Source organism: Anomaloglossus baeobatrachus, chromosome 1 (genome assembly GCF_048569485.1).
Source record: "Anomaloglossus baeobatrachus isolate aAnoBae1 chromosome 1, aAnoBae1.hap1, whole genome shotgun sequence".
Lineage (NCBI taxonomy): Eukaryota > Metazoa > Chordata > Amphibia > Anura > Aromobatidae > Anomaloglossus > Anomaloglossus baeobatrachus.
This window is the reverse complement of record NC_134353.1, coordinates 378196081-378221059: the sequence shown is the minus strand read 5'-3', so window position 1 is coordinate 378221059 and position 24979 is coordinate 378196081. Positions and strand designations below refer to the sequence as shown.

The following is a 24979-nucleotide window of genomic DNA, read 5'->3' as shown; positions in this document are numbered from 1 at the left end:
AGAGTTTGCTGCGTTTGCTGAGAAACTCTGAGTCACTTTCGCAATCCATGGCTCAGTCTATGGATAAATGGTCTGCCAAGCTGCTAGAAGCTTTGCAGTCCAGACCGGTCCTTACACAGGCCCCGGTCCCCGTTAGCTTGTCGCCTCCAGGCCCCTCTCGGTCCGCGCCGCAGCGCGCTCCCAGGTTGGGCCCTAGGTCCCACGCGGAAGACTCCTGCCCGGATCTCAGTCCCAGACCGACTAAGCGGGCTCGCTGGGAATCTTCCCCGACTTCTTCACGCTGTTCGGGTTCCCAGCCCGAGGACTCTCTGGAGGACGAGGCGGACGTCGCAGCTCAGGGCTCTGACCCTGACGTTGCTCTCAATCTTGATACACCTGAAGGGGACGCCTTAGTTTATGATCTTATCTCGTCCATTAACCAGGTGTTAGATCTGTCTCCCCCGCCTCCACCTGTAGAGGAGTCGGCTTCTCAGCAGGAGAAACACCAGTTTCGGTTTCCCAAACGTACACGGAGTGCTTTTTTCGATCACTCTAACTTCAGAGATGCTGTCCAGAAGCCCAGAGCGGTTCCGGACAAGCGCTTTACTAAGCGCCTTGCTGACACACGTTACCCCTTCCCCTCTGACGTAGTTAAGGGTTGGGCTCAGTGTCCCAAGGTGGATCCTCCAGTCTCTAGACTGGCGGCTAGATCTGTAGTATCGGTGGCAGATGGCTCATCGCTGAAGGATGCCACTGACAGGCAGATAGAGCTCCTGGTGAAATCCATTTTTGAAACCACGGGCGCGTTTTTTGCCCCGGCCTTAGCTTGTAGTGCCCACACGGCTGCAATCTCAGCTTGTCTGGCTGAGATTAATGCAGTCACACGTAATTCTGCTCCGCAGGTTGCGTCTCTGACTTCTCAAGCGACAGCTTTTTCTTCCTACGCCATGAACGCAGTCCTAGACTCTGCTAGCCGTATAGCGGTGGCATCCGCTAATTCTGTGGCAGTCCGCAGGGCCATGTGGCTGCGCGAATGGAAGGCAGACTCGGCCTCCAAGAGGTTCTTAACCGGTTTGCCGTGTTCTGGCGACCGATTGTTTGGCGAACGATTGGATGAGATTAAGGAATCCAAGGGAAAGGACTCCTCCTTACCCCAGTCCAAACCTAAGAGACCTCAGCAACGGAAAATTCAATTGAGGTTTCGGTCCTTTCGTCCCTCCGCCAAGCCCCAGTCCTCTTCGTCCAACAGGCCGGAGAAAGGCCAGAGGAACTCCTATGCGTGGCGGTCTAAGTCACGCCCCCAAAAGGCCGCCGGAGGCACTGCCTCCAAGGCGGCCTCCTCATGACTCTCGGCATCCCCGAACCGCATCCTCGGTCGGTGGCAGGCTCTCCCGCTTTTGCGACGCCTGGTGGCCACATGTTCAAGACCGATGGGTGAGAGACATTCTGTCTCACGGTTACAGGATAGAGTTCAGCTCTCGTCCTCAGACTCGTTTCTTCAGAACCTCTCCGCCCCCCGCTCGGGCCGACGCACTTTTTCAGGCAGTGGCCACTCTGAAAACAGGGAGTTGTGATCCCGGTTCCCCCTCAGGAACATGGTCGCGGCTTTTACTCCAACTTGTTCGTGGTGCCAAAGAAGGACGGATCATTCCGTCCCGTTCTGGACCTCAAACTGCTCAACAGACATGTGAGCACCAGACGGTTTCGGATGGAATCTCTCCGCTCGGTCATCGCCTCGATGTCACAAGGAGACTTCCTAGCATCGATCGACATCAAGGATGCTTATCTCCATGTGCCGATCGCACCCGAACATCAACGCTTCTTGCGTTTCGCCATCGGGAACGAGCACCTTCAGTTCGTTGCATTGCCTTTCGGCCTGGCGACAGCCCCACGGGTGTTCACCAAAGTCATGGCATCCGTAGTGGCGGTCCTACACTCTCAGGGCCACTCGGTGATTCCCTACTTAAACGATCTCCTAGTCAGGGCACCTTCTCGGGCGGCATGTCAACACAGCCTTACAGTCGCTCTGGCGACTCTCCAGCAGTTCGGGTGGATAATCAACTTCCCAAAATCCCAGTTGACACCGACCCACTCACTGACTTACCTCGGAATGGAGTTTCATACACAGTCAGCGGTAGTCAAGCTACCGCTGGACAAACGGCTGTCTCTGCAGGCAGGGGTACAATCTCTTCTTCGGGGTCAGTCATACCCCTTGAGGCGCCTCATGCACTTCCTGGGGAAGATGGTGGCAGCGATGGAGGCAGTGCCGTTCTCGCAATTCCATCTGCGGCCACTCCAATGGGACATTCTCCGCAAATGGGACAGGAGGTCGACTTCCCTCGACAGGAACGTCTCTCTGTCCCTTGCAACCAAGACGTCTCTTCAGTGGTGGCTCCATCCCAATTCTCTATCGCAAGGAAGATCCTTCCTACCCCCAACCTGGGCTGTGGTCACCACGGACGCGAGCCTGTCAGGGTGGGGAGCGGTTTTCCGCCACCACAGGGCTCAGGGAACCTGGACTCTGGTAGAGTCCTCCCTTCAGATTGGCCGAGGCGATCGTGGTACCCGGATCTGTGGCATCTCACGGTGGGTCAACCGTGGGCGCTTCCAGACCGCCCAGACTTGCTGTCACAAGGGCCGTTTTTCCATCTGAATTCTGTGGCCCTCAACCTGACTGTGTAGCCATTGAGTCCTGGCTCCTAGCGTCTTCAGGATTATCTCAGGATGTCATTGCCACTATGAGACAGGCCAGGAAACCAACGTCCGCCAAGATCTATTACAGATCTTGGCGGATCTTCTTATCCTTGGTGCTCTGATAATGGTTTTTCTCCCTGGCCGTTTGCCTTACCCACTTTTCTTTCATTCCTTCAATCCGGAATGGACAAGGGTTTGTCACTCGGCTCTCTCAAGGGACAAGTATCGGCGCTCTCCGTATTTTTTCAAAAGCGCCTGGCCAGGCTTCCGCAGGTCCGCACGTTCCTGCAGGGAGTTTGCCACATAGTCCCACCATACAAGCGTCCGCTGGAACCCTGGGATCTTAACAGGGTGCTAACGGCTCTTCAGAAACCACCTTTCGAGCCGCTGCAGGATGTTTCTGTATCACGTCTTTCGCAGAAGGTGGCATTTCTAGTGGCAGTTACATCACTCCGAAGAGTGTCGGAGCTTGCAGCGCTGTCATGCAAAGCCCCCTTCCTGGTTTTTCACCAGGATAAGGTGGTTCTGCGTCCTGTCCCGGAATTTCTCCCTAAGGTTGGTATCCCCTTTTCATCTCAATCAGGATATCTCCTTACCTTCTTTTTGCCCTAATCCAGTTCACAAATGTGAAAAGGATTTGCACTCATTAGATCTAGTGAGGGCACTCCGGTTCTACGTGTCTCGCACGGCACCCCTGCGCCGTTCAGATGCGCTCTTTGTCCTTGTCGCTGGCCAGCGTAAGGGTTCGCAGGCTTCCAAGTCAACCTTGGCTCGGTGGATCAAGGAACCGATTCTTGAAGCCTACCGTTCTTCTGGGCTTCCGATTCCTTCAGGGCTGAAAGCCCATTCTACCAGAGCCGTGGGTGCGTCCTGGGCTTTGCGGCACCGGGCTACGGCTCAGCAGGTGTGTCAGGCAGCTACCTGGTCTAGTCTGCACACTTTCACGAAACACTATCAGGTGCATACCTATGCTTCGGCAGACGCCAATCTAGGTAGGCGAGTCCTTCAGGCGGCGGTTGCCCACCTGTAAGAGGGGGCCGTTTTCGGCTCTTTTTATCGAGGTATTCTTTTACCCACCCATGGACTGCTTTTGGACGTCCCAATTGTCTGGGTCTCCCAATGGAGCGACAAAGAAGGGAATTTTGTTTACTTACCGTAAATTCCTTTTCTTCTAGCTCCTATTGGGAGACCCAGCACCCGCCCCTGTTCCCTTCGGGCTGGTTGTTCTTTTGTGTAGACATGTTGTTCATGTTGAATTGTTCTTTTGGTTCATGGTTTTCAGTTCTCCGAACATCCTTCGGATTGAATTTACCTTAGACCAATTTATAAGTTTCCTCCTTCCTGCTTTTGCACCAAAACTGAGGAGCCCGTGATGCACGGGAGGGTGCATAGGCAGAGGGAAGGGGTTACACTTTTAAAGTGTAATACTTTCTGTGGCCTCCGGAGGCAGAAGCTATACACCCAATTGTCCGGGTCTCCCAATAGGAGCTAGAAGAAAAGGAATTTACGGTAAGTAAACAAAATTCCCTTCTTTATAATTGCACACACACAATTTAAAATTACATTTGCCAGATGTCTAATTTACAGAAGCACCATTTTTCAAACCTTTAATTTTTTATTTTTTAAGGAAGTTCGAAGGCTTAAATTTTTAGCATCAGTTTCTCATTTTTGTTTTTCAACATTTACAATACTTTTTTTTTCTCCCACATCACATTTGAAGTTTATCTTGGCTTTTGGACAACTCTTCTGATTATTTTCACTTCTCTGTGTGAAATCTTGCAAGGAGCACCTGGTTGTAGACAGTTTATGGTGAAATTATGTTCTTTCCACTTCCAGATTATGGCCCCAACAGTGCTCACTAGAGCCTTCAGTAGTTTAGAAATTCTTCTGTAACCAATGCCATCAGTATGTTTTGTAACAATAAGGTTGTAAAGATCTTGAGACTACTCACTAGGTTTACCCTTTGGGGCACCTTGGTACTGAGACACCTTTTTATAGGCCATCAGTTGAACCAGCTGATATTATTTTTCACGGAGTGGCAAGATTGCTTTTTAATTACTGATAGAATTTAGTTGGTTTCATGACTTTCCATTTTGGTGTACGTCTTCAGAAAACATATATGCCCAAAAATCGTACAAAACAGAGCAAACGCTAACTTAGTCTGCTCCATTACAGTAAGGGCCCTGTTGGCGCATGCGTCCGAAACATGCTTTGCGGGGTGGGGGAGAGGTGGTTCGGACGGATGTCCCGTCGGGACCACTAAATGTAAGGCAAAACGCAGTGTGAAACGAAAAGTTAGTTATAACTGCACTCCTCAAAGTACTCAAAACCAGACCCAAGAAGTTTAACCCTTCAGGTGCTTCACAGGAAATTAAGCGATGTGGAATGAAAAAAAACTAAAATTATTTTATCTAAAACTGTTGCTCTAGCCCCAATTTATTCACTTTTAGAAGAAATAACACAACAAAATGGAACCCAAAATTTGTTACCCAATTTCTTCTGAGCGCCTTGAACATTTGGTCAGAAACCTTTGTTTGGACAAATGGGAGGACCCGGAACAGAAGGAGCAATATTTACATTTTGGAACACAAATTTACCTGAAATAGATTGCGTTTGCCAGGCCCCTAAGGTACATAAACAGCAGAAACCTCCCACAAGTGACCCCATTTTGGAAACTAGACCCATCAAGGATTTTATCTAGGTGTATAGTTAGCATTTTAAATCCACAGGTACTTCACAGAATTTAACATGAGGTTGTCATATTGAACATATTGAACATTTTTTTTTTTTTTTGCAAAAATGTTGCTTTAGCACCAAATCTCTCGGTTTTTCAAGAGGAAATGCCACAGTTTCTCCCATTTCTTATTTGCATTGGGATACTCCACAAGTGACCACATTTTGGAACTAGACCCCTCAAGGATTTTATTCAGGGGGTATAGTGAGCATTTTGAATCCACAGGTACTTCACAAATATGTTGCTGTAGCACCAAATTTCTCACTTTTAGGCAATGTGTCTACGATCTGGCGACACGGCGTCTAGTACACAGTGAAGGCCCTCCTGCGGAGAACACTCGTCTCCGCAGCATAAATTAACATACTGAGGCTCAGGAAGCCGCGCCGCAGGTCAGTTTCTGCTGCAGAGAAAAGCACAGTGGGCAGAAGATTTCTAAAAATCCTTCCACTGCGCTTGTACTGCACATTGCAGTGTTATGGAAGCAGCAAAACACTGTGCGTCCTAAGACCAGTTTCACACATCCGACATTTCGCTGCTTTGCCGGATCTGTCACATTCCACTACAGTGCAATACAATACAATGGCATCGCGGCAAGCTCCGATGACATGCTCCGGTCATATGACAGCATGTGACCGGAGCTTGCTGCAATGCCGTTGTACTGTATTGCACTGTACTGGAGTGTGACAGATCTGGCAAAGCGGTGAAACCAGCCTAAACGCTGCAAACACTGATCGAGCCTAAAACCTAGGCTGGATGGATAAATGTCACACACATACAGTATATAATGTCCCACTACCTGCATATTCTAAGCTGGCACCCTTTAGTGACTTTCATGTGGCACTAAAGGTTGCTTAGCCTTGCATTTCGCCCCCACCCCCACAAAAAAAAAAGACGTGGGGTCCCCTCCATTTTTGACAGCCATGTAGGGTTAAGCAGACAACTGCAGACCACAGCTGGCAGCTTAACCAGAGCACCCCAGGCTGGTTTTTTAATTATAAATAAATAATTTAAGAAAAAAAAAAAAACAGTGGGGGACCCCAAATTGGATTAACAGCCAAGGTAAAGCGGTCGGCTGTGATCTGGTATTCTCAAGGTGAGAAGCGTGAGAGATGGTTATTCGACGCTTCCCAGCCTAAAAATAGGCCTCAGCCTCCCCAGAAGTGGCGCATCCATTAGATGCGCAACCCTTGCACTTTGCCCCGGCTCACCCCGTTGTCCTGGTGCAGTGGCAAACAGAGTAAAATATGGGGTTGATACCAGGTGTAATGACACCTGGCATCAAGCCCCAATGGTTAGTAATTTTGTGGAGTCTATCACATACCTGACATTACTGTCAGTAACTGAGGAAAAAAAACAATTTTGAAAAAAATGCTCCAACATATTTTCTCTTTCACAAATTTATTGAAAAGAAGAAAAAAAAATCTGGTGCGCCATAATCCATTTTGTAGGTCCCACAACGATTCTGGACCTTCCAGAATATGGGGGGCACGCTCAGTGAATGGAACCTCCATTTTCTGGAAGTGCAGGCTCTCCATGAGAGGAGTGTGGGTGCAGTGAGCTGAGAATACTGCACACACTCCCTGGTTCCCACTGAGGGCAGTGTGATCTGCAGTAGGCGCAGTATCACTGTGCGCATGGAATCAGCTGACAGCTGCTCTGTGCATGCGGCCAACATCTTTTGAGAAGGAGGGATCACAGGGGGATCGTCGCTGCAGGAGGTACTAGGGATTGACACTGGGTGATCTGGTTGGACTTAGGGAGGACCTTTCTGTCGCATCTGACATGTCACATGTAACAGAAATCAGAGGGAGATTAATGTGGCAGGCGCGCCACTCTTGCACGCCACCTATTTAGATGATCGAGAGTGGGAGGGGATCCGGAGGGGCACTTTGGTTACACTGGGGGAGGAGATTTATCTCCCATCTGACATGGTTGTTTATGCCAGGTGGGAGAGAGAGAATTTTTTACCGGCGCCATTGACTGGAACGTGACCATTTTTATACGGTGTATAAGGGTGATCACAGGACCGGGAAAAAACTGCCCGAACCGTGATCTTCAGAGTCTTGGCTACCTCTCGTAACTGAAACCCTGTAGATTTTACAATGCTGGAGGGCGCTATTCCCCTTTTTTTTTTTTTTTTTTTTTTTTCTTTCAGAATAAGTACCCTTTCTTGCTGCCATTTTTTTCCGGAAGGCTGTTGTAAAGGGGATAAAGCAGCCAGTGTCTGTAGTGTTAGGACATGCTCAGCTCCTGGGCCTCCATTAAGGATGGGTACCTGACATTAGACTTGGTAAACATACTAGTATCGGGAAGGTTAAGTAAAGGAGCAGTACTGCCCCTTTATTCTCCTGGGGAACCCAAGTATCTGAGGCATGCAAATAAAAAATGAATTTCACGCTCAAATGTTTGTTTTTGTTTTATACTTGACATGCTGTGTGGGGAAAAACCCCCCCAAAATAACGCAATTGTTAGTTTTCATGTTTTATTTTGCGTACCAATTTTTACAGGAGTGCAAAAATCCAGAAAATCAGAAGGTGCGACAAAGACTAAAAGCAAAGGAGTGGGATGAGTTACAGTCTAAAGGGAAGAAAATTAATATTCTAAAACCATTGATGATTGGATGTGTTTGGCTTGACAACGACTCCGTGGAGGTTCAGTTTCTTCAGAAATATGCTGCCTGTTTAATAGATCCTGCTGGTGGCGAGGACAACATGGTGCAAGAAACTTATTCCAATAAGGGCCTACAAGATAGAGAAAGTAAGAAATGTATTTTGTTTTTTGTTTGTTTTTTTTTAGCTTTTAACTACCTACATATGTTAAGTGAGAAGTAGAATTCTGTTATACAACTCTGTTCATACCCTGAAAAAAAATTCTGATTAAATTTATACACTTGGGTATAAAGCCACACAGCACGTGACCAAGATGAGGAAAGTTCATACACTACAAAACACCATAAACTGCTCCTATTGATTGGTGACTGGCAGTTTCTGTGGCCACTTCTGAGAATAACCATGACCTCTAAGAATCACGAACTCTTTGCATGTACAGGTGATACATTAAAATATAGAAATATTCCAAAACCTTGTAATGAGAAAAAATTGAATTTAAAAGTTTATCCTCTGGGCTTTTTTTCTATGGGGGATTTAAAAGGGCTATTCCCATCTCCAAGATTTTATCGCAATATTCAGTAGGTATAATATTAGCAAATACTTCCAGTTAGAAATGTAGTATAGTTCTGATGTAGCAATGTCTCTTACCTCATGTGCAGGGCATTGTAGCCTAGGTTCCCATGGTTGACCACCAGCAACTGTCACTGAGTTGACGTAACCATGGACACCTAAGCTGCGCATGAGGTGACACACATGGCTAGATTATGAGAACTATACTAAATTTCTAATTTACTTATTGGGATAGGATCTTGGAGGTGGGAATAACCCTTTTAAGGACAGAATGGAATTACCCAAGGCACATATTCAGTTCCAATACTTCAGAGTTCTGTAACTGCCAAATGTCAGTTAACACCTCATGCGTATTTTTCATTTATTTTTTGTTAATTTTTTTTCGCAAGGAGCAGCCAGGCCTTTTAGTATTGGCTGGAGAAATTTGGGCGGCCTGTCTGAGATGAACTTGCATAGTACTGCGCAGCCTACCTCCTCTTAATAGTCTGGGTATCATAGGCTTAAAACTAGAAACTTTGTACTACACGTATCTGTGCAACTGGCACCCAAGGCAAAGCTTACCCTTGTGCTTTCATAATACTAGGCAATGACAGTCCTCTCAAACCCATGAATGGTAGACATGTGAGAGGTTGTTTCACTAGCACTCGTGCCTTTGCCTTTATAAAGATGGTTTGCTACATTAGTATTGTGACCTGGTGTTGGTATATATGGCTGCTGTTTTGTTTTTTTTGTTTTTTTGTTTTTCTTTTTTTTTTTTTTCTGATGTTTCCAGGACAAAGAAGAAAGTGCTGCCAAGACACTTGAAGATTATCGTAGTTTCAAGCCTTTTTCTTTGTCAGCCCTGCTCCTGAATCTTAATCGTACCATTGCAAAACCTATTTCTCCATGAGTCACTGCTTCTCACACAGACTTTGCAATTTTTGCAGTGTGATGCTAGATCTCACTGTCATTTCACTACATTTCCCTATTATATTATTATCCGGTGTCTTCGTATGGCAGCACCCCTTCTATAAGACAGGTTTGTCAGAATCTCTTTGCTACATGATCTGGAGAATCATATTGCAAGTTTATTTCTACCGTAAAATGAACTATTAGGCCTTGTGCGCACTAGGCGTTTTTGCTGCGTTTTTAGCGGCATTGTTTACCGCGTTTTTGTGCTGAAAACGCAGTGACATTGCTTCCCCAGCAATGTCTATGGGTTTTCAGAAGTGCTGTCCGCACACAGCGTTTTTTTGTAGCTGCGTTTTTGTGGTGACCACAAAAATGCAGCATGTCAATTATTTCTGCGTTTTTCACCCATTGAGTTCAATGAGATGTTCAACAACGCAATGAAAAACGCATATAGCCGCGTTTCTATGACTAAAAACGCAGCTATAAACGCAAGGGGTGGGCAGTAAAGTGACGTGTACAGGAAGAGGATTCCTTCTGTTAGTAAACACAGAAGCATGAATCCTCCCGGTACCGTCACCACTGCGTCCACAACCCGTCCGGTGCCATGTCAGCTCCGTGCGGCGCCATGTCTGGGCGGGAGGTGGAGGCAGCGGCGAAAACAAAAGTGAACAGTAGAAAAAAAAAGTCGTATATACTCACCTGTCTGCAGGATCCCGGTGCCATGCCCGCTCCCAGCTCCTGTCCCGGTACCGCCGCTTTGGCTATGTGCAGTCTCCCCGGGGCACGTACGAAGCTTGCAGGACCTGGCGGTGGATCACCTGATGCAGTCACCTGACGCATCAGCTGATCGTAATTCTCGCGGTGTCGCTGGCTTTTTCGCGCCTGGCCGGCTATCAGCTGATCCTGCCGTCAGGAGACTTCATCAGCTGATTACCGGCAGCTCCTGCAGCGATGGGACAGGATCAGACACTCATCCGATCGCTCCAGGAGCTGCCGGTAATCAGCACAGACGTGAGTATTTATTTATTTTTTTTTTTTTTGCACTGATGCTTCAGCTGATTGTATAATCTGCTTTTATACAATCAGCTGATGTATGATGTGATTCACGTCCTTTAACCTGACACATCATCTGATCGCTTTGCCTTCCAGCAAACCGATCAGATGATATTGGATCCGGATTGGACGGCGCAGGACCCTTGACCTGGGGTGCTTTATTTCAATAAAGATGGAGTCACTAATTGTGTTGTGTTTTATTTCTAATAAAAATATTTTTCTGTGTGTTTTTTTTTTTTTTATCATTACTAGAAATTCATGGTGGCCATGTCTAATATTGGCGTGACACCATGAATTTCGGACTTAGGGCCAGCTAATAATATACAGCTAGCCCTAACTCCATTATTACCCAGCGAGCAACAGTCACCAGGGTAGCTGGAAGAGTTGGATACAGCGCCAGAAGATGGCGCTTCTATGAAAGCGCCATTTTCTGGGGTAGCTGCGGACTGCAATTCGCAGCGGGGGTGCCCAGAAAGCTTGGGCACTCTGCACTGCGGATTCCAATCCCCAGCTGCTTAGTTGTACCTGGCTGGACTCAAAAATTGGGCGAAGCCTATGTCATTTTTTTTTTTTTTTTTTTTTTTTTAATTATTTCTTGAAATTCATGAAATAAAAAAAAAAAAAAGGGCTTCCCTATATTTTTGATTCCCAGCCGGGTACAAATAGGCAGCTGGGGATTGGGGGCAGCCTGTAACTGCCTGCTGTACCTGGCTAGCATACAAAAATATAGCCCATGTCATTTTTTTTTTTTTTTCTTTTTGGGCAAAAAACTCCTGCATACAGTCCTGGATGGAGGATGCTGAGCCTTGTAGTTCTGCAGCTGCTGTCTGCTCTCCTGCATACACTAGTTCTGCAGCTGGCTGCTCTCCTGCATACAATGAACATTTTGAAGAAGGAAATGACATCAGACCTTTTTTTTTTTTTTCTTTTCAACAACAATCTTTAATGGCATTGTGCACTGATTAAAAACGCAGTGAGCAAAAACGCAGCAAAAAACACACCAAATCGCGGTAAATACGCATGCGTTTTTGTCGCGTTTTTAGCCGCGGGTGCGTTTTTGAGACAAAGACGCACATAAAAATGCAGCGTGAAAAAAAAGCCTAGTGCGCACATACCCTTAAAAGAAAAAAAAAATTGTGGAGTTGCACATTTTTTTTTATTTTTTTGCGATTTCGCTTCTTTTGGAATTTTTTTTTTTTTTTTTAACCTTTCAGTTTTAAGGACCGCACCATATCCTTAAAACTCCTGGTTTGGGCTTATGAATACTGAGCATAAAAATACTCATCGTGTGAATGAGGCCATTCAGTGCTTTCAGCTGAGCACGGTTTCTTTTAAAATCCTGTGTTTTTGAGATTTCAACAGAGCCATTCACAATTGTGAGGCCATTGGAGTCTCTTTGATCACTCACTGTCTGTGATCAAACATGTCGAAGCACTGTTGTGTACCTGACCTAGATTTTAAATGTTGGGAAAATAGTATTTTTTTTTTTTCTTTAGTTGTATCTATCCCAATATACAACCTCTGGCAAAAATTATGGACTCACCTGGCTCTAAGGATGTTCATTCAGTTGTTTACTTTTGTTTAAAAAAAGCAGATCACAGACATGGCACAAAACTAAAGCCATTTCAAATGTTTACTCTGACATTAAAGACCGCTTTACACGCTGCAATGTATCTTACAATGTGTCGGCGGGGTCACATCGTAAGTGATACACATCCGGCATTGTAAGTACATTGCAGTGTGTGACAGGTACGTGCGATTGAACGTTAAAACGTTCATCACATACAACATCGTACCTGTCTCTAGAATTGCACGTTAGATTGTTCATCGTACCCGGGGTAGCACACATTGCAGTGTGTGACACCCCGGGAACGATGAACAGATCTTACCAGCGTCCTGCGGCTCCCGGCCCACAATGCGGAAGGAAGGAGGTGGGCGGGATGTTTACGTCCCGCTTAGCTCCGCCCCTCCACTTCTATTGGCCGGCTGCCGTGTGACGTCGAACGTCCCTCCCACTCCAGGAAGTGGACGTTCGCCGCCCACAGCGAGGTCGTATGGACGGGTAAGTACGTGTGACGGGGGTTACTCGTATGTGCGGCACGTTCAACAAATTGAACGTGCCACACATACGATGGGGGCGTTGCAAATCTCATACGAAATCGTATGCGAAATTGCAACGTGTAAAGCAGGCTTAAGAAACACTAAAAAAAAAAAAGTGCTAGCCAGTAACTGTTACTTTTCAAGACCAAACGGGGAAAAAATATGGAATCGCTCAATTCTGAGGAATCACCCTGTAAATTTTCATTCCTAAAACGAACACCTGCATCAAATAAGATCTGCTCGTTAGTCTGCATCTAAAAAGGAGTGATAACACCTTGGAGAGCTGTTGCACCAAATGGACTGACATGAATCATGGCTCTAACACGAGAGATGTGAATTGAAACCAAGAGGATTATCAAAGTCTTAAAATATAGTAAATCATCACGCAATGTTGCAAAAGATGTTGGTTGTTCAGTCAGCTGTGTCTAAAATGTGGACCAAATGCAAACATTGCAAGGTTGTTAAAGGCAAACATACTTGTAGACCAAGAAAGACATCAAAGCGTCAAGACAGGAAACTTAAAGCAATATGTCTCCAAAACAGGAAATGCACAACAAAACTAATGAGGTACGAAGGAGAAGAAACTGGAGTCAATGTCTGTGACCAAACTGTAAGAAACTGCCTAAAGGAAATTGGATTTACATACAGAAAAGCTAAACAATAAAAAGATTACTGCCTGAAGAGAACATGTAAATTTCCACAGTCATTGATGATATGGGGCTGTATGTCAATTAAAGGCACTGGGGAGATGGCTGTCATTACATCTTCAAGAAATGCCCAAGTTTTCAATTGAAAGAATGTTTGGGGATGATGAAATCATTTATGAAGATAATGCATCCTGCCATAGAGCGTTAGAAAATATTCCTTGAAAGAGGACACAAGGTCAATGACATGGCCTGCAAATTGTTCGGATCTTAATCCAATTAAAAATCTTTGGTGGAAGTTGAAGAAAATGGTCCATGACAAGGCTCCAACCTGCAAAGCTGATCTGGCAACAGCAATCAGAGAAAGTGGCCGCATCCCGATCTAGAAGACAAGCCATGGCCGCCGGGGACTTAACTAGAACTGCATGTGCGGTCAACCCCCGGGCCAGTCATTTCGGTTGCTGCACATGCAGTTCTAGTTAAATTACCCGCGACCACAGCTTGTCTTTTAGATCGGGATGCAGCCGCCTGCCATTGCCAGGCATGTCAGCAAAAATAACTGTCACAGGTTAGCCATCATTGGTCTAGTCTGATTCTGGCCAGGAGCATGCATGTCTTACTGTCACATGACCTCCACTCCTGGCCCTGACACCAGAGAATCTGCACAGTGTGTGTGATATGATGATACTCAAGTCTGCAGTCATATAGTGGGTCTGCAGACTTGTTTATCTAGATTGGACAACCCCTTAACACTAGGAGTCCCAGAGAGGGGTCATTTAACATTTCTACCTTTGGAACCCAGAGAAGGGTCGAATGACCTGAAGGATTTTAGCTAACATCCTATAATCACCGTCTTTTGTTCTGTAATTAAGGCCATTACTGTCGCACGACAGGAGGTTGTTGTTTTCCATTGAGTTTAGCCATTTAGTTTCTAGTTAGTTCTATTCAGTTTGGACTAAGGGTCATTTGACCCTCTTTCGGGACTTCAGGGGGGAGCTCGAAATTTTTGGGACTTCTAGTGTTAAGTATTATAAAAACAAACATAGAACATCTTCACAAAGATTGCCATTTTTCTGTTTTATTCAGTAAAGGTTGCCACTAAAAAGTACAATTCATCCTACAGGAAAAAATTATTTTTGTTATGTGGACACAAGTGTAAGTATTTATGGCTCTCAGAAATCAGGGAAAAAATGAAAAACATTTGCGTAGTCACTGGGTAATTGACCCTCTCAGATCAAGGGAGATCAAAGAGCTTAGAAACTTCTGCGTTATGTTAGGATTGGTTTGTGAATTCTAATTACCAACAGTTAACTGGGCTATCAGGTTATAGTATATCATCGAGATGCAAAGAAATGCTTGATTGCTATACTCAAATGACTGTTTATGCAATAAATAAAACCACAATGTTGTCCACTTCAATTTAGCTTTCTCTCTTTCTCTTTTTCTTTTTTTTATTTTTATCTTTCTCTTTCTCGCTTTCTAGCTTTTTCTTTCTCGCTTTCTCGAAAAATGCCGGCCGCTCATTATTCCATTTTATGTTCACGGCTTTCCCGCCCACCGTTGCCTATTGGTTGCAGTCAGACGAGCACCCACGCGAGTGACAACTGTCTCACTGCAACCAATTACAGCCAACGGTGGGCGGGTCTATTTCTCAGGATGGGGAATCCCCCAGCAACCACCTGGAATATCCGCATCCATTAGATGACAGTCTCTGGACTCTACCCGGCTCATCCCGAATTGCCCTGGTGCAGTGGCAATCGGGGTAATAATGAGTTAATGGGTGCTTATAGCTGCCACTAAGTCCTAGGTTAATCATGGCAGGCGTCTAAGACTCCTTCCATGATTAACCTGCAAGTTAGAGAAAATAAAAACATACACCCAAAAAATCCTTTATTTCTTTGTCGCTCCATTGGGAGACCCAGACAATTGGGTGTATAGCTATTGCCTCTGGAGGCCACACAAAGTATTACACTTAAAAGTGTAAGGCCCCTCCCCTTCTGGCTATACACCCCCAGTGGGATCACTGGCTCACCAGTTTTGTGCTTTGTGCGAAGGAGGCAACACATCCACGCATAGCTCCACTTTTTAGTCAGCAGCAGCTGCTGACTATGTCGGATGGAAGAAAAGAGGACACATATAGTGTCCCCAGCATGCTCCCTTCTCACCCCACTGTGTCGGAGGTGTTTGTAAGGTTGAGGTACCCATTGCGGGTACGGCGGCAGGAGCCCACATGCTGATTCCTTCCCCATCCCTTTTTACAGGGCTCTGGGTGAAGTGGGATTTACCGGTCTCCAGGCACTGAGACCGTGCTCCATCTACAGCCCCTGGAGAAGATGCTGGATGGAGCGGAGTACATCAGGGACATGGCCCTGCTTCCTCAAGGTACTCTGTGTCCCCGTGCATTTGGCGCTCACACCGCAGCATGCTGGGTGTTGTAGTGCGCCGGGGGACATCAGCGCTGCGGCGCCTGTGCCATAGCCTCATTCAGCTTAGCTGAAGCAGGCACACTTATGGGACTCGGCCGCGCCGGCCGCTGGGACTGCGGCACGGCTGGCACTTGTAGTGCGCCGGGGACTTCAGCGCGGCCTGCGCTTTTACGGCGGCCGCGCTGATAACTACAGTCCCCGGCTTTTGCGGCCTGCTTCCGTTCGTTCCCGCCCCCAGACCTGCCAGTCAGGAGAGGGGCGGGACGCTGCCCACGTCTAGGACTCGGGCGCGCCGGCCGCTGGAACAGCGGCGCGGCTGGCACTTGTAGTGCGCCGGGGACTTCAGCGCGGCCCGCGCTTTTACGGCGGCCGCGCTGATAACTCGAGTCCCCGGCTTTTGCGGCCTGCTTTAGTTCGTTCCCGCCCCCAGACCTGCCAGTCAGGAGAGGGGCGGGACGCTGGCCACTTCTAGGGCGGTCGCGCCGGCCGCTGGGACTGCGGCGCGGCTGGCACTTGTGGTGCGCCGGGGACTTCAGCGCGGCCCGCGCTTTTACGGCGGCCGCGCTGTTAACTCGAGTCCCCGGCTTCTGGGCCTAGTCTCCCTTCGTTACCGCCCACAGCCCTGACAGTCAGGGTAGGGGCGTGACGCTGCATAGAGCAGAGCTGAGAGCTGGAGTATGTTTTGCATACTCCACCCCTCTCACTGTGTGCACTGTGAATCCGGATTCCCGCACTTTCTCAGGCACGCCCACGGCTTCCTTCTCTACAAGGACACCGGCAGCCATTAGTGTCAGTTTCTGTACGATACAGAGACAAGTGTGGAAGACCCTGGCATTCTGATAGTCACACAATCGCTGTAACAGGCGTTAAGCAGCACCTGTGGTGCTAACCCCACTAGTGCAGAATTGCACTTATAGATATGCTTGTACTATATACATTGCACTGTTTGGTCGCACGTTGTATATACCCTCCTGGATTATGCGGAGGAGTTATCAGCATATTCTCTGGGTAAAACAAAGGTGCAGAACCACATGTTTTTCTATACAGCTGGTACAGCATGTACGGCTATACGGCCGGCAGGTACATAGACTCCCATTGTATGCACTAATGGCCAGGGGATGAGGACGGTGTCTGCAGTATTTACTGACAGTTTTTCTGAGACTATGGCTATGATACTAGAAGCCTAGCAGTCCGGACATGTCTCTCACAATATGGGCACTGTTGAATCATTGATCCATGGCCCCCCTCAGTGTGAATAACTAACAGCTCCGGGAATGTCACACGCATCCCAGAGTCACGGCTCTGCACGGACGTCAGTCCCAGACAGCCTAAGTGGGCTCGCTATGAGCGGCCTCGGTTTCATCAGGGTCCTAACAGAAGGACTCGCTGTGTAATGAGGCGGAAGTAGCGGCTCAGGATTCTGATCCTGAGACCGCTCTCAATCTGGATACACCTGATTGTGACGCCATAGTAAATAATCTTATAGCGTCCATCGATAGAATGTGGGTTATTTCTCACAACTCCTCCAGTGGAGGAGTCAGCTTCACGTATTTTTCTGGACCACTCTGCCTTCAGAGAGGCAGTCCAGGAACACCACGCTTATCCAGATATGCGCTTCTCCAAACGGCTTAGGATACACGCTATCCCTGTCCCCTGACTTGGTCAAGGACTGGACCCAATGTCCCGAGCGGCATCCTCCAATCTCCAGGCTTGTAGCTAGATCCATAGTTGCAGTGGGAGATGGAACTGCAAACTCAAAGATGCCACTGACAGACAGATGGATCTCTGGTCGAAAGCCATCTATGAGGCTGTCGGCGCACCGTTGGCTCCGGCATTCTCTCCCTTGGGGCACTCCAAGCTATTTCAGCTTGTCTTACACAGATTGACACGGTTACACGTACATCTGTGCCGCAGGTGGCATCCTTAACCTCTCAAATGTCTGCATTTGTTTCTTACGCGATTCAGGTTGTCCTGGACTCTGCGAACCGTGCGGCGGTAGCCTCCGCTACTCCGTGTTTTTAAGCAGAGCCTGGTCTGCTCGTTAAGTGAATGGAAGGCAGATTCTGCTTCCAAAAAAGGTTGCCTAACCAGTTGCCTTTTTCTGCTGACCGACTGTTTGGTGAGCGTTGGATGTAACCATCAAATAGTCCAGGGGTAAGGATTCATCCTTTCCTCAGCCCGGACACAACAAACCCCAACAGAGCAAGAGGCAGTCGGGGTTTTCGGCCTTTTCGAGGCTCGGGCAGGTCCCATTTTTCCTCGTCCAAGGTGGACTCAAGAGGATCAGAGGTGCTAAGATTCTTAGCGGGCTCAGTCTCGCCCAAAAAAGCGACAGTCGGAAAACCCGCTTCCAAGGCGGCTTCCTCATGACTTGCGGCCTCGGTCGGTAGCAGGCTCTCCCGCCCTGGCGATATTTAGCTGCTATAGGTCAATGACCATTGAGTGTGAGACATTCTGTCTCACGGGTACAGGATAGAGCTCACTTCTCGTCCTCCAACTCGATTCTTCAGAATTTCTCCACCTCCCGGCCGGGCCGCTGCTCTTCTGCAAACAGGGTGCACTCTATAGGCAGAAAGAGTGATGACCCCCGTTCCTCTTCAGGAACAAGGTCACGGTTTTTACCCCAAATTCTTTGCGGTACCTATAACAACGGGCCGTTCCGTCCCGTTCTGGATCTAAAAATGCTCAGCAAGCTCGTGGACACCAGGCGGTTCCGGATGGAATCCCTCCGCCATGTCATCGCCTCAAGGTCCCAACGATATTTCCTAGCATCATTAGGCATCAAGGATGCTTATCCACATGTGCCGATTGATCCAGAGCACTAGCGTTTCTACGCTTCGTTATAGGAGACGAACACCCTCTGTTCGTAGCTCTACCTTCCGGCTAGCGACAGTCCAACTGGTCTTCGCCAAGGTCAGGGCAGCAGTAGTCACAGTCCTGCACTCTCAGGGTCACTCTGTGGTCCCGTATTTAGACGATCTACTTGTCAAGGCACTCTCTTAGGAAACATGCCAACACTGCCCGAACGTTGCGCTGGAGACTCTCTAGAGTTTTGGGTGGATCATCAACTTTTTAAAGTCAGATCCGACCCCGACCCTATCGATAACATATCTAGGCATAGAGTTTCTTACTCTCTCAGCGATAGTGAAGCTGCCGCTAGACAAACAGCATTCACTACGGGCTGCAAGCTCTTCTTTAAGAACCAGTCGCACACATTGACACGCCTCATGCACTTCCTACGTAAGATGGTAGCAATGGAGGCAGTTCCTTCGCGCAGTTTTACTGCGTCCACTACAATGGGACATTCTCCGCCAATGGGACGAGGAGTCGACGTCCCTCAACAGAGTCGTCGTTCTTCTCAGGCGGCCAAGGAATCTCTACGGTGGTGGCTTCTTCTCACCTCTTGGTCAAAAAGAAGGTCCTTCCTATCCCCGTCCTGGGCGATAGTTACGACAGACGCGAGTCTATCAGGGTGGGGAGCAGTTTTTCTCCACTACAGCGCTCAGGGTACGTGGACTCAGCAAGAGTCCACTCTTCAGATCAATGTTCTTGAACACAGAGCAGTGTATCTTGCCCTACAATCCTTCCAACAGCGGCTGGAAAGCAAGCATATCCGACTTCAGTCGGACAGCTCCACAGCGGTGGCATACATCAACCACCAAGGAAGAACGCGCAACCGGCAAGCCTTCCAGGAAGTCCGGCAGGTTTGATGTGGGTGGATGACACGGCATCCACCATATCCACAATTCAAATCCCAAGTGTGGAAACTAGGAAGCTGACTTTCTAAGTCGCTGAGGTGTGGCCGAAAGAGTATGGTCTCCTCACCCGGACGGGTTTCAGGAGATCTGGCGCCGCTGACAGAGGCCGGACGTCGATCTAATGGCGTCACGGCACAACAACAATGTGCCAGCTTCATGGCACGGTTTCACAATCATCGAGCTCTGGCGGCAAACGCCTTAGTTCAGCATTGGTCGCAGTTCCAGCTCCCTTAGGTGCCATCTCTGGCATTGTTGCCCAGAGTACTGCGCTAGATCAAGACCGACTGCGGCCGCGCCATCCTCGTCGCTACAAATTGGCCGAGGATGTTGTGGTACTCGGTTCTGTGGTGCCTCACGGTAGGCTAACCGGGGGCACTACCAGACCAATCAGACTGGCTGTCTCAAGGGCCATTCTTCCATTTGAATTCTACGGCTCTCAACCGGATGGTGTGGCATTGAGTCCTGGAACCTAGTGTCGTTAGGATTACCTCTGGACGTGGTTGCCACCATGAGACAGGCTAGCATACCAACGTCCGCCAAGATTGACCACAGGACGTGGAAGATGTTCTTATCTCGGTGCTCGGCGCAGGGTGTTTCTCCCTGGCCGGTTGCATCGTCTATGTTTCCTTCCTTCCTGCAATCTAGGTAGGAAAATGGGTTGTCGCTCAGTTCCCTTTAGGGACAAGTCTCAGCGCTATCTGTATTTTTTTCAGAAACGACGACTTCCTCAGGTACGCACGTTCCTACGGGGAGTTTGTCTTCTCAGCACTCCGTACAAGCGGCTGTTTGAGCCCTGAGATCTGAACAAGGTTCTAATTGCTCTCCAGATGCCGCCTTTCGAGCCTTTGAAGGATGTCTCCCTTCCCGTTTTTCACGGGAAGTGGCCTTCTACTAACGTTCTCGTCTCTTAGGAGAGTTTCCGAGCTAGCAACGCTCTTATACAAACTCTCTTCCTGGTCCTTCAATATCAATCAGGATATCACCTCACCTTCTTTGTGTCCTCGTCCAGTCCATCAATTTCAGAAAGATTTGCATCTGTTGGTTCTGGTGAGAGCACTCAGGTTCTACTTCCCGCATGGCGCTCCTGCGCCACCCGGATGCACTCTTTGTCCTTGTCGCTGGTCGGCGTAAACAGTCGCAAGCTTCCAGATCCACCCTTGCTCGGGGGATCGAGGAACCAATTCTTGAAACCTACAGTTCTACTGGGCTTCGGGTTCTCTCAAGGCCGAAGGCCCATTCTACCAGAGCCGTGGGTGCATCCTGGGCATTACGGCACCAGGCTGCGGCTCAGCAGGTGTGTCAGGCACCCACCTGGTCGAGTCTACTTACTTTTACCAAGCATTATCAGATGCATACCTACGCTTCGGCAGACGCCAGCCTAGGTAGATAAGTCATTCAGGCGGCGGTTGGCCACCTGTAGGAGAGGGCCGTTTGACGGCCCTATCATGAGGTATTCTTTTACCCACCCAGGGATTGCTTTTGGACATCCCAATTGTCTGGGTCTCCCAATGGAGCGACAAAGAAGAAGGGAATTTTGTTTACTTACCGTAAATTCCTTTTCTTCTAGCTCCAATTGGGAGACCCAGCACCCGCCCTGTTTTCTCGGGGTTTTTCTGTTTTTTCGGGTACACATGTTGTTCATGTGGTATGGTTCAGTTCTCCGATGTTTCCTCGGATTGAATTGGTCTTTAAACCAGTTATTGGCTTTCCTCCTTCTTGCTTTGGCACTAAAACTGGTGAGCCAGTGATCCCACTGGGGGTGTATAGCCAGAAGGGGAGGGGCCTTACACTTTTAAGTGTAATACTTTGTGTGGCCTCCAGAGGCAATAGCTATACACCCAATTGTCTGGGTCTCCCAATTGGAGCTAGAAGAAAAGGAATTTACGGTAAGTAAACAAAATTCCCTTCTTGGATAAGACAAAAAAAAACACCCTTTTTCACCACTTTATTAAACCCCAAACAGCCCTCCATGTCTGGCGTAATCCACACAAAGTCCCACGATGCTTTCACCTCAGCTACATCGGTAGCTGACAGTGAGCGGCCACAGACCACGACCGCTCTGTCAGCTCCACGGAGCAACTGAAGTGAGTCGCGTTATCAGCGATGACGTCCCTCAGGTTACCCGTGGCCACTGCTGGATCCTCCAACTGTGACAGCAAGTCGCCCGAGTGATTGAAGTAAGCCGCGCGATCAGCTGTGCCCGCACTCATGTGATTTGCGGTCTCAGATGGAGGACTCCAGCTAGCCGCGGGTAATCTGAGTGACTACATGGCTGATCGCGCGGCTCACTTCAGTCACTCAGGGAATTTGCGGTCACCGGTGAGTTCTTTACCGGTGACCGCAAATCAGACCGCGGCACACAGACAGAGCCGCGCGATGACAATGAAATCGGGTGAAGTTCATCAGAGTTCATTCTGATTGCGCGGCTCTGTCTTGCAGCCAGCCATGCTCTATGGGGATGTAACAGAGTGGGGATGCACTGTCAAAAATGCATCCAAAATTCATTCAATATCCACCCTGAACCACAAGCCGTTCTGGGTGCATATTGCTAATCCTTTACCTAACTGTCCCTGTATACACTAGCATACATAAAGAGATCTTTAGAAAAAGTATTTCTAAAGATCTTTTACCGTATTCTAATGAGTGCAGGGACTAGTCCCCTGGGCGTTGGTTCCCTTGGCAGTTGGCCCCATTAGCATATTAGTACGCCCCTGTGGGAGTGCTAACATGCTAATGAATGCAACGTCAGAGGTTGATCCCAGTCACCTCCAATGCCATCGCGTCTGATGGGGGATTTCGACGCCGGAGTTTCGGTCATGCGCCCTATGAAACTGAAATCAAACTGAAGTAGTGCGCATGACCTAAACTCTGGGGTCATGCGCACTGAGCCGAAATCCAGCATTCAATGCGATGGCAGCGGAGAGGTGAGTGAGATCATCCTCTGACGCTGTATTAATTAGCATGTTGGCACATGCACAGGAGCGTGCTAACATGGTAATGGAGCCGACTAGCCAGAGGAACTAACGCCCAGGGGACAAGTCCCCGAGCTGATTAGCATACGATGTAAGATTTTTAGAAATCCTTTTTCTAAAGTTCTCTTTATCTATGCTAGTGCAGACTGGGAGGGTTAGGCAGGGATTAGCAACTGCTCGTGGTCCTGGGTGCATATTGCACCTGACAGGTTTATTTAAAGGGTTATCTGATCTAAATACACAAGTCTGCAGTCACTCTAGGTGTCATGCGCACTATAAAGCCGGGTGTACGAGTCCCGGCTTCAGAGAGATCTAGAGCGAATGACCGGAAGTGCTGAGACTTCAGATCAACGGTGACGGCGAACAAAAGTCGTTGATGCTGGATTGAATAGCATGTTAACAGGCCTCTGTGGGTGTGGTTACCATACTACGAGGGCAGAATGAGTGCATGAACTAACACCCTTTCATTCTATCCTGCGCGCGTTTATACTTACCATTGCGGCAGGCTTCTCTTCCGGGTTCTCCTTGTCAGTTTCAGACGCGCAGTGCGCGTCTGAAGCTGGCGAGTGAACACCCGGAAAAGAAGTCTGCCACAATGCACGCAGGATAGAATGAGCGATGGGGACGGCGCTCATGTGACTCCATGGTATCACACCCACAGGGGCGTGATACCACGGAAAGTATGCAGATGTCCATAGGGCAAGGCGCCACCCCTGTGGCCATCGACTCTCTAATTTACATAGGAAATATGAAAGTAATAAAACGTATTTTATTACTTTCATATTATACAATTTTACAGCACAAGGATGGGTAGGGAGGTGTAATTAGGGCGCACATGCATCTGCTGATAGGTCAGAATGAATATTCTAGGTGACAGGTTCCCTTTAAGGATTGCATGACATTTTATTATACATGTTTAGAAGCTATATTTGAATGTGATGTGCAAAAAAGATGGGATTTTATTTTTTGAGACCATAAACTACTTACCTTTCATTGACAACTTATTTGATTTGGTTGTCATAAATTACTGGCTGTACTAAATGTGCCATTTGTCTGCATATTTTGCTTATACCTGACTTAATATTTCTTTATGGCATAAAACGTTTGTACCAAAATCAAGAAATTGCTAAATTACTTGTGTTTTCCTCTGCAGTTCTTACACATCTCCTCCCATTGCTACATGGTAATGTTAATGGAAGCAAAACAATCATTAAGGAGTTCCAAGAGTGCTGTCATCGGGGCATGTTTTCATTCAGTGATGCTAGCAATCCAACAGTTTGTGAAACTGTAAGTCCAAACTCACGAAATCAAAACATTACCATACCTTCAAAAGCTCGGTTAAAGCGCATTATATCTGAGAATTCGGTGTATGAAAAGCGTCCAGATCATCGTCTATGTTGGTATGTGCACGCTGATGTTTTAAAAAGCTTCCAACAAGAAAACCTTCCTGTGCCATGCCAGTGGACTTATATCACCCAGGTGAATTCGTGTAGCAAAGATGAAGCTGGAAACAGTGGAGGACAGACACAGGCAATTTCCACATCGAGCAAGAGGAAATCTGCTGGTAGTATGTCAATTACAAAATTCATGAAAAAAGCCAAAACTTTGGGAAAAGTAAGCGATGTAAGTAATTTTAAAATTTCAATTTAAGAACCTCATTTAAAGGGTTAATCCACTATTTTTATATTGATAACTTATCCTGAAGATAACTAAACCATATCAGATTGGTGGAGGTCTAGTACTTTGTTACCCTCACCAGTCAGCTGTTCGGTACACCCGGATGTTGGTACAACCATTTAACCTTACAGTTAAGACTGAGAATTTGTGGACTTTTTTTTTTTTTTTTTTTTTGGGCCGAATTACAGTACATCCAGAGTTTAAATGTTACCCTGTTTCTCCTAAATTAAAACGTACCCTGAAAATAAGCCTTAGCAGTATTTTTGGGGCTTTTTGGAGTATGCTTAAAATATAAGCCCTACTCCAAAGATAAGCCCCACTTGTGGTTCCATAAGGAAGTGTCCAAGCAGCTTAAAAGTTAGAGTACAGCAAGACTCTTGGCTAAAAGAAGCAGAGACCCCCCCCCCCCCTTCCCCTCCCAAACCAAAAAAAAAACCGCACACCAGACCCCAAACGATTAGTTGGTAAGTGCCGATGTTGGATGGGCTCTCACACAGAGATCTGTCACTATCTGGCCCCTCACCGTTTCAGCTGCATTGTACTGCAGCTCTCAGTAACAGATTGGGTGCCAGTATCACTCCACTAGAGTGGTACTGCTTCCAGTCACTGGGAGGGGGGGGAGAGAGTCCACAACTGTAGAACATAGCGGGACCTGACTGCGACACAGATTTGTACATGAGAGCCTATTCACGTTCCAACTTTAATTGTTTGGGATTTGGTAAGTATGATTCTTCTACGTTGGTCTGCTTTATTTTGGGGATGAACTTAGCAGTACATAGAAAATAATTTCAGAAGGTAATTTAAACCTTTGTAAATATGGTATGTACTCCCTGACTATAGGACTGGTTCTGTACCATGAGAATAGCAAATCA

At 47.5% G+C, this 24979-nt stretch overlaps 1 protein-coding gene across 3 annotated transcripts in view; it reads left to right on the top strand.

The window, feature by feature from the left end:
• Positions 1-24979, top strand: part of CHAF1A (chromatin assembly factor 1 subunit A) — a 221829-nt gene that overhangs the window by 170159 nt on the left and 26691 nt on the right. For all 3 annotated transcript variants that reach the window (XM_075352508.1, XM_075352507.1, XM_075352506.1), the window contains exons 11-12: positions 7915-8164; positions 23584-24053. In XM_075352508.1, coding sequence (XP_075208623.1) covers positions 7915-8164; positions 23584-24053 — 720 coding nt within the window. The remainder of the gene's footprint in view (positions 1-7914; positions 8165-23583; positions 24054-24979) is intronic.